General features: G+C 40.8%; 1 protein-coding gene across 2 annotated transcripts in view; it reads left to right on the top strand.

The window, feature by feature from the left end:
• SLC30A10 (solute carrier family 30 member 10) overlaps positions 1 to 15,565 on the top strand; it is a 41,459-nt gene extending 25,894 nt beyond the window's left edge. Inside the window, exons 1-4 of one of the 2 annotated variants that reach the window (XM_061185320.1) lie at positions 160 to 790; positions 1,475 to 1,552; positions 7,402 to 7,641; positions 15,066 to 15,565. In XM_061185320.1, the coding sequence (XP_061041303.1) occupies positions 160 to 790; positions 1,475 to 1,552; positions 7,402 to 7,641; positions 15,066 to 15,565 (1,449 nt within the window). Of the gene's footprint in view, positions 1 to 159; positions 791 to 1,474; positions 1,553 to 7,401; positions 7,642 to 15,065 lie in introns of those variants that run through there. The other variant, XM_061185321.1, reaches the window with a different exon arrangement.
• The last annotated feature ends 328 nt before the right edge of the window (positions 15,566 to 15,893 follow it).

Below are 15,893 nucleotides of genomic sequence, written 5' to 3'. Positions count from 1 at the left end.
TCTGGACGTGCGGGACCGGGGCCGCTCGGCCTCCGCCTCCGCCTTATAAGAAGCCCGGGCGCCGGCGGGCAGGGCGGCCCGGGAGGCGGGGACCAGGCCACGGCAGAGTCCAGGGCGCCGCGCCCCACCTGTGGCGGCGGGACGATCGGCCGGGCGGGGATGGGCCGCTACTCGGGCAAGACGTGCCGGCTGCTGTTCATGCTCGTGCTCACCGTCGCCTTCTTCGTGGCCGAGCTGGTGTCGGGCTACCTGGGCAACTCCATCGCGCTGCTGTCCGACTCCTTCAACATGCTGTCGGACCTGATCTCGCTGTGCGTGGGGCTGAGCGCCGGCTACATCGCCCGGCGCCCCCGCGGGGGCCTGAGCGCCACCTACGGCTACGCCCGCGCCGAGGTGGTGGGCGCGCTCGGCAACGCCGTCTTCCTTACCGCGCTCTGCTTCACCATCTTCGTGGAGGCCGTGCTGCGCCTGGCCCGGCCCGAGCGCATCGATGACCCCGAGCTGGTGCTCATCGTCGGCGCCCTGGGGCTGGCCGTCAACGTGGTCGGGCTGCTCATCTTCCAGGACTGCGCCGCCTGGTTCGCCTGCTGCGGCCGCCGCCGCCGCCAGCAGCAGCGGCATCAGCAGCCGGCGGCCGGGGGCGGCCCTCGCGGCGTCTTCCCGGGTCCCCAAGGCGCCGAGGGCCGCTGGCACGCCGCCGCCCTGCCAGCCCCCGGCCGCGACTCGGCCGTGACCCTCCGTGTGGCCTCGGTGGACGAGAAGGGGGCGACCGTGTTCTCCAACGTAGCAGGTGCCTTTCGGTTGCATCTTCTGGACCGCGTTGCCCTTCCCTCCCCCGCGCGCCCGGTCCCTTCCTCCTCGCCCCACGCCCTCTTTTTACCTGTCTGCTTTAAAAAAAACAAAACAAAAAAACAAACCACAACTATTTCCTCTGCCGGCCGGCTTTAAGTCTGTGCCGCTAACTGAACGTGTTCCCCCGATTTCTTTTCTTTTTCCTCCTGGGTCCTCGGGCCCCCTTTGCTTCTTTTCCCCTCCCCCTATTCTCTTTGTATAGGAGTATTGATTCTCTTGGAAATCAGTTATTATTATTGGGCAACAGATAGCACTCCCCACCCCTCCCTCCTCCATTGGATACTATCTGCACTTTGTTTTTCTCCCTCCCCCTTTGCCCATCCTTCCGTCCCCCTGGGAGTTATGGGTTTGGGGTTGGGGGGTGGATTCCCACTGCCTCCTTTTTTGTTTGTTTGTTTGTTTGAACTTGAATGAAAGTGTGAAAGAAGTCCAAAGGTGAATCACAAGGCTGATTTAAAAGCCAAAATGTGCTACTCTGGGCTGTGTGTTTGGAGAGGTGGGGTGGGGGTGGGGGGCTGATGAGGTAGTGGGCTTTGAAAATAACAAAACGCTTTTTTGAGTCCATTGGTTCTTTTTGTTTGTAGAACTTATACACAACACAAGGTTTCTTCTTTGAATGCAGGTGATTCCCTGACTACGCAGAATGAACCAGAAGAGACTATGAAAAAGGAGAAGAAGTCCGAAGCCCTGAATATCAGAGGTAGGATTGACTTGGGGTCAAGCTGAAATCCTTTTCAGTGTTACACATGGACTGGGTTGGACTCTTCATTTCTGTTTGCCTTTTCATAGGTGTGTTAGAAAGTAGGCTGGTTACATGCAGAGACTATTACCTAGGTCTCTTGCCCAATCACGGCATCGATTCTGGGGGAGACAGAGTTGCTAATGATTTATCCTTGCTCCACTTAGGCCCATGTTCACGCTGACTGCTCCAGAGTCTCACAGATCCCTGGCATGCTACCGCTTGATTTTGCCCGCCCATGGATATTGCTAACATAAAATGCAGCCTGTTTGAATTGGATATCATTTTGATAAAGGTTGGAAGAGAGTAGGTGGGATCTATCCAAGGTTATGCCCCAAGTGACCTTGCTGACTGACCCGCATTGCCTCACTTATTTTGGCCAGAAAACTGCTCCTGAGATGGTCTGTTGGTTCAGTTGAGTCTCCACCTCAAGGTCCAAAGAGGGGGGTTCTGGGGAGACAGAGGAAGGCACATCACTTGCATCCCTCCTACCATGCGCTCAAGGTCACAAACCCAGGTCAAAGTTTAGCCCTGGGAGTTCAAAAGTGGGTTTCTTACCAGACACCAACATGGTACACTACATCTCCCCTTTCCAACTTCTTGGGCACAGATTTTGCTTCAGAGTGATTCAAGAAAGCCCAATTCCCAATCTGATGGAGAATTTCAACAAAAGTTATGCAGCCCTTTACATTTAGATGGTTTGAGGAAGCCTGAAGTGGGGCTTAGAGGTAAATAATACAAAGAAAAACAAATAATGCAGGAAACGCCTTCATTTCTGAGAGTCTCACATCTGTTTTACAAAGTGATACCCAGAATGAATCTGGAGGGAAAATCAGAAAAGAACAACAGCAGCACATGAGCTCCTAAAAATTTCTAAGTGAATTAGTTAAAAAAATTTAACTGCAACAGGGGAATTCCTAAAAAACATGGTGGTGAATCTTTTTGGAAAGAGCATCTGTGATGAAAACTCATAATCCTTTAGTTTATCCTTTTATTTAGGCTCAGTTTAAATATAAATATATATATATAGAATATATATATTATTACTATGTATTACATATATAATATATATTAATAACATATATATTCTATATATATATTTAATGGGTTTTTAAGATGGAGTTCACCATCATAGCACTTTACCTTTTCAAAGCACATTCTGTTTTTTATTCTTTCTTTAATTGAGATATTATTGGCATATAACACTAGTTTCAGGTGTACAACATAATGATTCGATCTTCGTATGTATTGTGAAATGATCACCACAGTATAAATATAAATACATGAATAACAGTGTCTGGTTAACATCCATCATTATGCACAGTAACAATTTTTTTTTTCTCATAATGAGAACTTTTAAGATCTACTCTCTTGGCAACTTTCAAATATATGGTACAGTATTATTATATTTTTCTTATTTTATTTATTATTATTTTTTAATACACATTTATTGGAGTATAATTGCTTCACAACACTGTGTTAGTTTCTGTTGTACAACAAAGTGGATCAGCCATATGCATACACATGTCCCCATATCCCCTCCCTCCCACCCTCCCTATCCCACCCCTCTAGGTGGTCACAAAGCACCGAGCTGATCTCCCTGTGCTATGCGGCTGCTTCCCACTAGCTATCTATTTTACGTTTGGTAGTATATATAAGTCCATGCCACTCTCTCACTTTGTCCCAGCTTCCCCCTCTGCAGCCGGTGTCCTCAAGTCGACGCTCTATGTCTGTCTTTATTCCTGCCCTGCCACTAGGTTCATCATTATAGTCACCCTGATGTACCTGGCATCTCCATGACTTATTTATCTTATAACTGGAAGTTTGTACCTTTTGACTCCATTCACTCATTTTGCGCACCCCTCCACCACCTCTGTCAACCACCAATCTGTTCTCTGTATCTGTGAGCTTGTTTTTTTTTTTTTTTTTTTTAAGATGCCACATACAAGTGAGCTTGTTGATTTTGTTGCTCAAGGAGACGTTTGTCCAGGTGCAAGCACTGCAGCAAAGGGTCCCAGGTCCCAGGTCCCAGCCTGTCTCACCACCATTTAAGACAGACGAATAGTGGGGTGAGGAGGGCTTAGGCAGGCGGATCTGGTTTGAGTTCTGTCTCTGCCTTCCTCTAGCTATGTGACCTTGGGCAAGTAACGTTCCCTCTTTGACCTTCAGTTTCCTTATCTACATAAGGGAGATAACAGCAGTGCCGACATCTCTGTGCTGTTGTGAGAGATACATGGCTGATGGGAACAGCACAGAGGATTCGCTTAATGAATCACCTTCCCATCAGTTCTGTGCACTTACTTCTCAGTGGGTTTTCAGACGTTGTTTCACGTCCTCTTTTTTTTTTAATTTCTACATTTTATTTTTATTATAAATTATATATGCATAATAAGTGACTCAAATTTCAGCTAGACATAGAAATAACAAAATAAAACATCTTTTGACTAGCATGATAATAAGACATTATCCCTGAAAGTCTTTGAGATGGCAACATGCAACACAAATGTATTCAAGATAGCTGAGTCACTAACAAGTTTCAGAGCTACAGATTAGGTCACATCAATTTCCAAGCGTTCTACTGACTCTGTTATTCTATGATCCTGACAGTCAATAGCAAAAAGCAAATCACTGCAGTATTTCAACAGTTTATCCTGCCATACACACACACACACACACACACACACACACACACACACCGGCTATGTTTTCATTAGATTTTTATACACATTTTTTTCTAGTATCACGTCCTCTTCAGAACGAGCCTCTTCGAGAAGTGAGGCAGATGTTATTCTTATTCCCATTTCACCAGTGAGAATCTTGCTTCTCAGAGAGGTTGACTTTCACAAGATCCATGACCCACAGAGACTGTCAGGCCTGTGACTCTAAATGTAGCGCACCCGTCTCCCACGTTGCCTGACAAGCACATCCTCTTCTGCAGCCTCCTTTGAGTTCTCTGCTTGGAACACCTTTGCTCTGAGTTTCTCTGCCTGGGACTATTGCCTTTTGAAGTCTGTTTCCTCTTCAGAGTCTTGCCCATCTCTCGAGAAGCCTTTCTTGAGATTTCTCATCACAGGGAATAATCCTCCATCTGGAAGTTACTGACGCACTTATCCAGAATCCTGCCAGTGGACTGAGGTCCCCAGAAGATAATGACTATCTTTGCATGGGAGGCCAGAAAACACACAGCAATATCTCAGGAATTTAGTGAAATGAAGCTGTAAGCAGTTTTTCAGACTGAAGGTCATGATAGTTTGGGTTGTAAAGTCAATTTAGTAGAGTATGATCAGCATTTTGAAAACTAACTAGAATTGAATGAAATAGAATAGAAAATAGTAATAAATCCCGTGTAAGGATAGGTTTTGTTTTTTCAAGAAACATTTGTTTCAGTGTGTGTTTGTGCCTGGGCTAGGATGCAAAATAAGATTCTTGCTGTGGATTATGTGAAAAATAAGTTTGAACACTCTTTTATATAATTCTTAGGGGCCAGTAATGAGATTTCTCAGAAGGAGAACCTGAAACTGGAATTTAGGACTTAGATGGGGCAGGATGCACAACGGTTCTCTAGTCATACTATGGAGATTTATATCCCCACACACTTTCTAGCTGTGTGCTCTTGGATAAGTTACTAAGCTACTCTGTGCCTCAGTTTTCTCATTTGTAGAGTGGAGAGAGTAACCACTTTAGAGAGTCCTTAAGAGGACTTAATGTGTAAATACATGTAACATACTTACAACAATGTCTGGTGCATATATGTTAGCTAGCAGTACAGTTATTATAATTAAGTAAAAGGCAGAAGGTACTCTATGTCGTGGAGTTATGACTGACCAACCAGAAAACAGTTTTTTTATTGAGTGCCTAGATTGTATGCCTCCAGTGCTAAAATACAAACAAAGGAAATGCAGGGTACGACCCTCACCTTCATGTTACTTATAGTCTAATGGAGGAAACGAGGCTGACATCCATGAAAAAGAGAATAACAGATGGTCTCAGGCAGTGAAAATGATGTCGAGTGCATATAGGAAATATTTGGTCTTCATATTTTTATGGTAGTATTTTGTACTGTCCTGGAGAAGGTTAAAGCTTTGATCTTCAGTTCCTCCTGGAGAAACAAGCTGTAGAGACGAACTCTTGGGAACATTTTGAGTTTCTCTCTGTGGCTGAGGACAGGGACTGGGGAGTAAGAAGCTCCCGTAGGGGTGGGGTGGAAAGAAGGGGGCACAGAATTTAAAAATGGGACTACTTAATGTATTTATTGAATCGGACCCTATTACCATAAGTAAACACTCAGCCAGAAGGAGATGTGGGGATTCTTTTTATTCTTGTATTGTTTTGGTGGCGGGGGGGGAGGTTGCCACAAACTACATTTAGTGTGTTTACAAAATGCCATTCGACCTATGATGCTACTCAGAATCTTAGAAGTGCTGCCAGGAGGAAGTAACCTCTTCTAAGTGAAACTATTCAGTTGCAGCCATGAGTGAGTTGTTAGTATTTTGGATGATTATTAATTCTACTGAGTGAATCTGGGATACATGGAGGGACAAAGCAGATCTTTCTTAATCCATATACTTTCTTCTAGAGCAGCGCTTTGAAAACTTTTATGTGCATTTAAGTCACCTGGGGATCCTATTAAAATGCAGAATCGATTCAATAGATCGGAGGTGGGGCCTGAGATTCTGCCTTTCTCAGAAGCTTCTAGGTGATGTTGATGCTTCTGGTCTGCAAACCATACTTTGGAAAGAAAGATTCTGATGTTGCTTTCTGTAAAAAAAAAAACTTTGTGTTTATACTTTATAATCCTAACAAATCTCCACCCCATTCACGAAATCCCAGCTCAGTCTATGTCCAACAAACAACTGGACACTTAGATTTTCTTTAGAATTACACGCTTTCTGTATCATAACCGAAAACTTTCGAAGTGGTTCCCTTAAGTAAAGGCATCCACAATTTTTGTTATTATCTGTAGAATTTAAATGTTATTTTATTGTTACAAAGGGCTCTTTATTTAGTGGGAATGTTGCTGGACACTGTGGAGGACCTCTTAAGCCAAAGGCAGTTTAAGTGACCACAGGCTAAGTGAGAAGTAGGTAAATGCATTTAGGGAAGGGGAAAATGGATCAAGGTAGAGGGAAGACAAAGAATAAATAAATAAATAAATAAATAAATAAATAAAAATATTATATTTATCCTGTAACAAACCATAATGGAAAAGAATATGGCAAAGAATATGTATACCTGAATCACTTTGCTGTACACCAGAAACTAACACAACGTTGTAAATCAACTACACTTCAACTAGGAAGAAAAAGTTTGAGAATTCCCTGGTGGTCCAGTGGATAAGACTCTGTGGTTTTACTGCTGTGGGCCTGGGTTTGATCCCTGGTTGGGGAACTAAGATCCCACAAACCACGTGGCATGGCACCCCCCCCCCCAAAAAAAGGAATTGTTTAAAACAATTTAAATCACACCTGTCTGAAAGAAAAAGAAACCATTTGCATAGCGTCTGTTTACGGCTTGGTGCCCTCTGATGGGTGGTAGGTGGCAGCAATGTGGCACCTTGAACTGGCACAGTCCCTCTTCCCACAGGTGTCTGCAGCTCAGAATCTTCCTAGGCTGTTCCAGGTTCTCTGGGTCCTGGGATGGTGACCTGAGGTTTTGTTTTCTGTGCAGCAGTGGCCATTGTTTTTTGCTTTCGAATCCAGCCTGCTGTTCTAACTGAACAGAGAACAAATAGCAACAGGTATTCATAGACTTGGGAAGCCAAGTCAGTGAGTGTCACGTGGGCTTTATTGGTCTTTCTTTCTTCCCCACAGGGGTACTTTTACATGTGATGGGAGATGCCCTGGGGTCGGTGGTTGTGGTGATTACGGCCATCATATTCTATGTGCTTCCCCTGAAACATGAGGACCCATGTAACTGGCAGTGCTACATTGACCCCAGCCTGACTGTCATCATGGTCATCATCATTTTGTCATCTGCCTTCCCACTCATCAAGGAGACTGCTGCCATTCTGCTGCAGATGGTCCCCAAAAACGTCAACATGGAAGAGCTGAGTAAGTCATGCAATTCTTATCTCGAACCACTGCCCAGTGAACGTTCTTCAGACCAAAGGGCAAGCATTATTTCAGAGCAGTGTTTGATTTATGTATCCTGAAATACTTTAAATCACAAAGCAATAGAGACATCCTCACATGTTTTGTAAATGACTGCTGCTACTAAAATGACTCACAGCTCCGAGAACCAAAGGTCCTTTTTAGCCCATCATTCTCTGACTCTACTGCAAATTTTTAAGAATGTATTGCTTGGGCAATACCTATTCCTGGGCTATTTATTTACCTTCATGTCAGAGATTTATTCTAACTCAGATAAGGCCACTCTGCCCAGGACTTGATTTTTATTTCCCCTATTCTGAAAACATGAGTCATTCCTTCCTATTCTAGATCCTACTTTTTAGTTAACTGATTTTTGTGGGCATGCAAGTCACCGTGTGTCCTATAACACAGTAAAATGGACCATATTTAAATTCACTCATTCAGTAGTGGAATCTGTTTCTTTGCTTTGCTCAAACAGAAGGTCAAACTCTCACTTGAGTTTATGTGCATCTGAGGATATAACATTTTTATAGACTTTATAGAATGTCTGAATGGGAACTCTCCAGATGTTGGTGAGAAACTGAATGTGCAACTTTAGTTCTAGTGTTTCTAAATGGAGATGAAGTTTTTATAGGAAAAAAAATTTTTTCATGAATATTTGCTATTATTCTATCTATCATTACTTCATCAGTGAGCCAGTAAACATGAACTATAGCCCAGGCCCACTATGCAACTGAAAGTCGGAAGACCTTATTTCATGACAAATAACTGAAATTAGATTTGATGGGCCTTAATATATTGAACAGCCATGGCTAGCCTTTCCTCCTACAGGCATGATTTACAGTGTGACTGTCCTGAATGCCTACTCTTTGCCCAGTGCTTCAGGCAGAGGATGACAGAGGTAAAAGAGGCTCCAAGGAGCAGATATACAGCATCATTTTCCTCCAGGGGCTTGTTTGCCAATGGAAAAAACAAAATAAGCATATACAAAGCAATTTATGATATATATTGGCTTATATTGCCTTTTAACAAAGTAATATATATATATTGAAAAGGAGATATTAAAAAAATTAGATTGTAATAATGATAGCAACACTTTTATGATACTTATTACATGCTAGGTAATATTGTCCAAGTGCTTTACTTATATTAACTCATTTTAATCCTTAAAATAAACTTATGAGGTGCTGTCATTATCATTCCTAATTTACACATAAGGAAACCAAGGCACAGAGGGACTGGGTAAATTTTACAAGGTCATGCAGGTAGTAAATGATTAACTGGGATTCAAACTCTAGGTGGCTACAGGTTGTTCATAATCACTGTTCAATACCATCTTTCTAAATACATACTAATTTTAGAAAGTATGGAAAATATAGAAGAGCCTAAATAAGAAAATAGAAATCTCTCATAATCCTACCACCCAGAAATTACCACTCTTAATATTTTTGTGTTAGTCATTCAATAAAAAAGACTTAATCTACCTAAAAAAATCATTTTTGTGTGTATATATATACACTGATGTTTCATTTTTTAAAAAAAGGAAAGATAAGCAAAATAAGAAGACAGAGAAATACGCAGCAGATGAAGGAGCATAGTAAAAACCCACCAGACCAAACAAATGAAGAGGAAATAGGCAGTCTACCTGAAAAAGAATTCAGAGTAATGATAGGAAAGATATCCAAAATCTTGGAAATAGAATGGAGAAAATACAGGAAACATTTAACAAGGACCTAGAAGAACTAAAGAGCAAATAAACAATGATGAACAACACAGTAAATGAAATTAAAAATTCTGCAGAAGGAATCAATAGCAGAATAACTGAGGCAGAAGAACGGATAAGTGACCTGGAAGATAAAATAGTGGAAATAACTACCACAGAGCAGAATAAAGAAAAAAGAATGAAAAGAATTGAGGACAGTCTCAGAGACCTCTGGGACAACATTAAACGCACCAACATTCGAATTATAGGGGTCCCAGAAGAAGAAGAGAAAAAGAAAGGGACTGAGAAAATATTTGAAGAGATTATAGTTGAAAAATTCCCTAATATGGGAAAGGAAATAGTTAATCAAGTCCAGGAAGCACAGAGAGTTCCAGACAGGATAAATCCAAGGAGAAACACACCAAGACACATATTAATCAAACTATCAAAAATTAAATAAAAAGAAAAAATATTAAAAGCAGCAAAAGAGAAGCAACAAATAACATAAAAGGGAATCCCCATAAGGTTAACAGCTGATTTTTCAGCAGAAACTCTGCAAGCCAGAAGGGAGTGGCAGGACATATTTAAAGTGATGAAAGGGAAAAACCTACAAGCAAGATTACTCTACCCAGCAAGGATCTCATTCAAATTCAACAGAGAAATTAAAAGCTTTATGGACAAGCAAAAGCTAAAAGAATTCACCACCACCAAACCAGCTTTACAACAAATGCTAAAGGAACTTCTCTAGGCAGGAAACACAGGAGAAGGAAAACACCTACAATAACAAACCCAAAACAAATAAGAAAATGGTAATAGGAACACACATATCGATAACTACCTTAAATGTAAATGGATTAAATGTTCCAAACCAAAAGACATAGACTGGCTGAATGGATACAGAAACAAGACCCATATATATACTGTCTACAAGAGACCCACTTCAGACCAAGGGACACATACAGACTGAAAGTGTGGGGATGGAAAAAGATATTCCATGCAAATGGAAATCAAAAGAGAGCTGGAGTAGCAGTTCTTATATCAGACAAAACACACTTTAAAATAAAGACTATTACAAGAGACAAAGGAGGACACTACATAATGATCAAGGGCTCAATCCAAGAAGAAGATATAACAATTGTAAATATTTATGCACCCAACATACGAGCACCTCAATACATAAGGCAAATGCTAAGAGCCATAAAAGGGGAAACTGACAGTAACACAATCATAGTAGGGGACTTTAACACCCCACTTTCACCAATGGACAGACCAACCAAAATGACAATAAATAAAGAAACACAAGCTTTAAATGATACATTAAACAAGATGGACTTAATTGATAGTTAAAAGACATTCCATCCAAAAACAATAGAATACACTTTCTTCTCAAGTGCTCATGGAACATTCTCCAGGATAGATCACATTTTGGGTCACAAATCAAGCCTTGGTAAATTTAAGAAAATTGAAATCATATCAAGTATCTTTTCCGACCACAACGCTATGAGACTAGATATCAATTACAGGAAAAAATCTGTAAAAACAACAAACACACGGACGTTAAACAATACATTACTAAAAGATGTATTGTATACAAGAGATCACTGAAGAAATCAAAGAGGAAATCAAAAAATACCCAGAAACAAATGACAATGAAAACATGATGACCCAAAACCTATGGGATGCAGCAAAAGCAGTTCTAAGAGGGAAGTTTATAGCAATACAATCCTACCTCAAGAAACAAGAAAAAATCTCAAACAACCTAACCTTACACCTAATGCAATTAGAGAAAGAAGAACAAAAAAAACTCCAAAGTTAGCAGAAGGAAAGAAATAATAAAGATCAGATCAGAAATAAATAAAAAAGAAATGAAGGAAACAATAGCAAAGATCAATAAAATTAAATAAAAACTAAATAATAAAACCTTTTTCAGGTTCTTTGAGAAGATAAACAAAACTGATAAACCATTAGCGAGACCCATCAAGAAAAAAGGGGAGAAGACTCAAATCAACAGAATTAGAAATGAAAAAGGAGAAGTAACAACTGACACTGCAGAAATACAAAGGATCATGAGAGATTACTACAGGCAACTATATGCCAATAGAATGGACAAGCTGGAAGAAATGGACAAATTCTTAGAAAAGCACAAACTTCCGAGACTGAATCAGGAAGAAATAGAAAATATAAACAGACCAATCACAAGCACTGAAATTGAAACTGTGATTTAAAATCTTCCAACAAACAAAACCCAGGACCAGATGGCTTCACAGGGGAATTCTATCAAACATTTAGAGAAGAGCTAATGCCTATCCTTCTCAAACTCTTCCAAAGTATAGCAGAGGGAGGAACACTCACAAACTCATTCTATGAGGCCACCATCACCCCAATACCAAAACCAGACAAAGATGTCACAAAGAAAGAAAACTACAGGCCAATATCACTGATGAACATAGATGCAAAAATCCTCAATGAAATACTAGCAAACAGAATCCAACAGCACATTAAAAGGATCATATACCATGATCAAGTGGGGTTTATCCCAGGAATGCAAGGATTCTTCAACATACGCAAATCAATCAATGTGATACACCATATTAACTTATTGAAGGAAAAAAACCATATGATCATCTCAGTAGGTGCAGCAAAAGCTTTCGACAAAATTCAACACCAATTTATGATAAAAACCCTGCAGAAAGTAGGCATAGAGGGAACTTACCTCAACATAATTAAGGCCATATATGACAAACCCAAAGCCAACATCGTTCTCAATGGTGAAAAAAAGGAAACCATTTCCACTAAGATCAGGAACAAGACAAGGCTGCCCACCCTCACCACTATTATTCAACATAGTTTTGGAAGTTTTAACCACAGCAATCAGAGAAGAAAAAGAAATAAAAGGAATCCAAATCAGAAGAGAAGAAGTAAAACTGTCACTGTTTGCAGGTGACATGATGCTATACATAGAGAATCCTAAAGATGCTACCAGAAAACTACTAGAGCTAATCAATGAATTTGGTAAAGTAGCAGGATACAAAATTAATGCACAGAAATCTCTTGCATTCCTATACACTAATGATGAAAAGTCTGAAAGAGAAGTTAAGGAAACACTCCCATTTACCATTGCAACAAAAAGAATAAAATATCTAGAAATAAACCTACCTAAGGAGACAAAAGACCTGTATGCAGAAAACTGTAAGACACTGATGAAAGAAATTAAAGATGATACAAACAGATGGAGAGATATACCATGTTCTTGGATTGAAAAAATCAACCTTGTGAAAATGGCTCTACTACCCAAAGCAATCTACAGATTCAATGCAATCCCTATCAAACTACCAATGGCATTTTTCACAGAACCAGAACAAAATATTGTGCAATTTGTATGGAAACACAAAAGACCCTGAATAGCCGAAGCGATCTTGAGAAAGAAAAACAGAGCTGGAGGAATCAGGCTCCCTGACTTCAGACTATGCTACAAAGCTACAGTAATCAAGATAGTATAATATTGGCACAAAAACAGAAATATAGATCAATGGAACAGGGTAGAAAGTCCAGAGATAAACCCACACACATATAATCACCTTATCTTTGGTAAAGGAGGCAAGAATATTAAATGGAGAAAAGACAGCCTCTTCAATAAGTGGTGTTGGAAAAACTGGACAGCTACATGTAAAAGAATGAAATTAGAACACTCCCTAACACCATACACAAAAATAAATTCAAAATGGATTAAAGACCTAAATGTAAGACCAGACACCATAAAACTCTTGGAGGAAAACATAGGCAGAACAGTCTATGACATAAATCACAGCGAGATCCTTTTTGACCCACCTCCTAGAGAAAGGGAAATAAAAACAAAAATGAACAAATGGGACCTAATGAAACTTAAAAGCTTTTGCACAGCAAAGGAAACCATAAACAAGATGAAAAGACAACCCTCAGAATGGGAGAAAATATTTGCAAACGGAGCAACTGACACAGGATTAATCTCCAAAATATATAAGCAGCTCATGCAGCTCAATATCAAAAAAACAAAGAACCCAATCCAACAATAGGCCGAAGACCTAAATAGACATTTCTCCAAAGAAGATATTCATGTTGCCAACAAACACATGAAAGCATGCTCAACATCACTAATCATTAGAGAAATCCAAATCAAAACTACAATGAGGTATCACCTCACACCAGTCAGAATGGCCATCATCAAAAAATCTACAAACAATAAATGCTGGAGAAGGTGTGGAGAAAAGGGAACCCTCTTGCACTGTTGGTGGGAATGTAAATTGATACAGCCACTATGGAGAACAGTATGGAGGTTCCTTAAAAAACTAAAAATAGAACTACCATACGACCCAGCAATCCCACTACTGGGCATATACCCTGAGAAAACCATAATTCAAAAAGAGTCATGTACCACAATGTTCATCGCAGCACTATTTACAATAGCCAGGACATGGAAGCAACCTAAGTGTCCATCGATAGATGAATGGATAAAGAAGATGTGGCACATATGTACAATGGAATATTACTCAGCCATAAAAAGAAACAAAATTGAGTTATTTGTAGTGAGGTGGATGGACCTAGAGTCTGTCATACAGAGTGAAGTAAGTCAGAAAGAATAAAACAAATACTGTATGCTAACACATAGATATGGAAATAAAAAAAAAAAAGGTTCTCAAGAACCTAGGGGCAGGACAGGAATAAAGATGTAGACGTAGAGAATGGACTTGAGGACACGGGGAGGGGGAAGGGTAAGCTGTGATGAAGTGAGAGAGTGGCATGGACATATATACACTACCAAATGTAAAATAGGTAGCTAGTGGGAAGCAGCCACATAGCACAGGGAGATCAGCTCTGTGCTTTGTGACCACCTAGAGGGGTGGGATAGGGAGGGTGGGAGGGAGGCTCAAGAGGAAGGGGATATGGAGATATATATATACGTATAGCTGATTCCCTTTGTTATACAGCAGAAACTGACACAACATTGTAAAGCAATTATACTCCAGTAAAGATATTTAAAAAAAAAAGAGGAAAAAATATCATACCACATATACATTCTAGCTATTTGCCTTTTCACTTAAAAATACATTATATACCCTTTCTCATATCCTTAAATATGCAACTTACTTTTTCACAGCTGTATCATATTCTATCACATAATTGATTTAACAATTTCCATTTTTTTTCATTAACACAAAAAGCATTGCCCAAACCATTATTGTACATAAATATTTGGTTATTTCTTTCGGTTAAATTCCTAGTATTAGAATTGCTGGTAAAGGTTTTTGATCCACATTGCCAAATCCCCTTTAAAAAAGGCTTTATATTCCCACTTTATACTTTATATACTTTATATTCCCACGCCAGTCCATCAGAGTGCCGAATGCCTTGTAAACTCAACCACCCTGGGCATTTTCAGGAGGGGATTGTTATGAAACTTATTTTCTTGAATTGCCTTTTATGGGCTAACAGTGTATGGTAGAGGAATTCAGAGAGGAAGAAGAAGATTATGGGAAAATGTACGGGAAGATGTACCCATATACAGTACAGCTATTTTGCTTCCTGTTATTCTTAGTAACTACATCATTCTGGTGAGAATGCTTAAGGGGACCCTATCCTCCCGTGGTGGTTCCATGTTTCACATGGAGCCCTCACCTTGGGTATTGTTTTCTCTCCCCTATTCTAGTGAGTAAGCTCTCTGCCGTGCCCGGAATTAGCAGTGTCCATGAAGTTCACATCTGGGAACTGATAAGTGGGAAGATCATTGCCACTCTGCACATCAAGTATCAGCAGGACGGGGGAGATCGGGATGCCAGTATAAAAATTCGAGAAATCTTCCACAACACGGGAATCCACAATGTGACCATCCAGTTTGAGAAGGTGGACCTGAAGGGGCCCCTAGAGCCGAAGGACGTGCAGTTGCTCTGCAGCTCACCCTGCATCTCCAAGGGCTGCAGCAAGCAGCTGTGCTGTCCCCCCGGGGCGCTGCCTCTGGCCCACATCAATGGCTGTGCCGAGCACAATGGCTGTCCCCCACTGGACTTGTCCCGGAGTGATGGCCTTGGGAGACGACAAACAGCAGAAGTGGCTCTTGAAGTATCTTTGGAAGGTTGTCTGAGTGACCACGGACAAGCTCTTAGCAAATCTCAGGAGGACTCACGTTATATCAACAGCACACATTTTTAGTTTGGTGCCCACATCAGTAAGCTGTATAGGCGAGGCACTTTGGAACCACTAGCTGGGCTTGTGGGAAGAGATTTGTGGGTCATAGACTCTGATCACACTCACAGTGTGGACACGCTCTGTGTTCAATAGGGGGTTGGCTGTTTGGGATGTTAGTTGAACTTGTCTGTTAATTTTTATGTGACCGAGAACCCTTTTACATTATCCTGGGTGTTTCATGCTGCTCTTCAACAGTTTTGTTTGAACATTTATTTTCCGAAGCAAACGCACTAGTATACGTATCAGGGACATTGAAGGCTGGGACTCAATAATTGTGGACACAGGATTCAAA

This window comes from Eubalaena glacialis, chromosome 3 (genome assembly GCF_028564815.1).
Source record: "Eubalaena glacialis isolate mEubGla1 chromosome 3, mEubGla1.1.hap2.+ XY, whole genome shotgun sequence".
Lineage (NCBI taxonomy): Eukaryota > Metazoa > Chordata > Mammalia > Artiodactyla > Balaenidae > Eubalaena > Eubalaena glacialis.
Note: the sequence above shows the minus strand (reverse complement) of the source record. Positions and strands in the feature narration are given on the sequence as shown.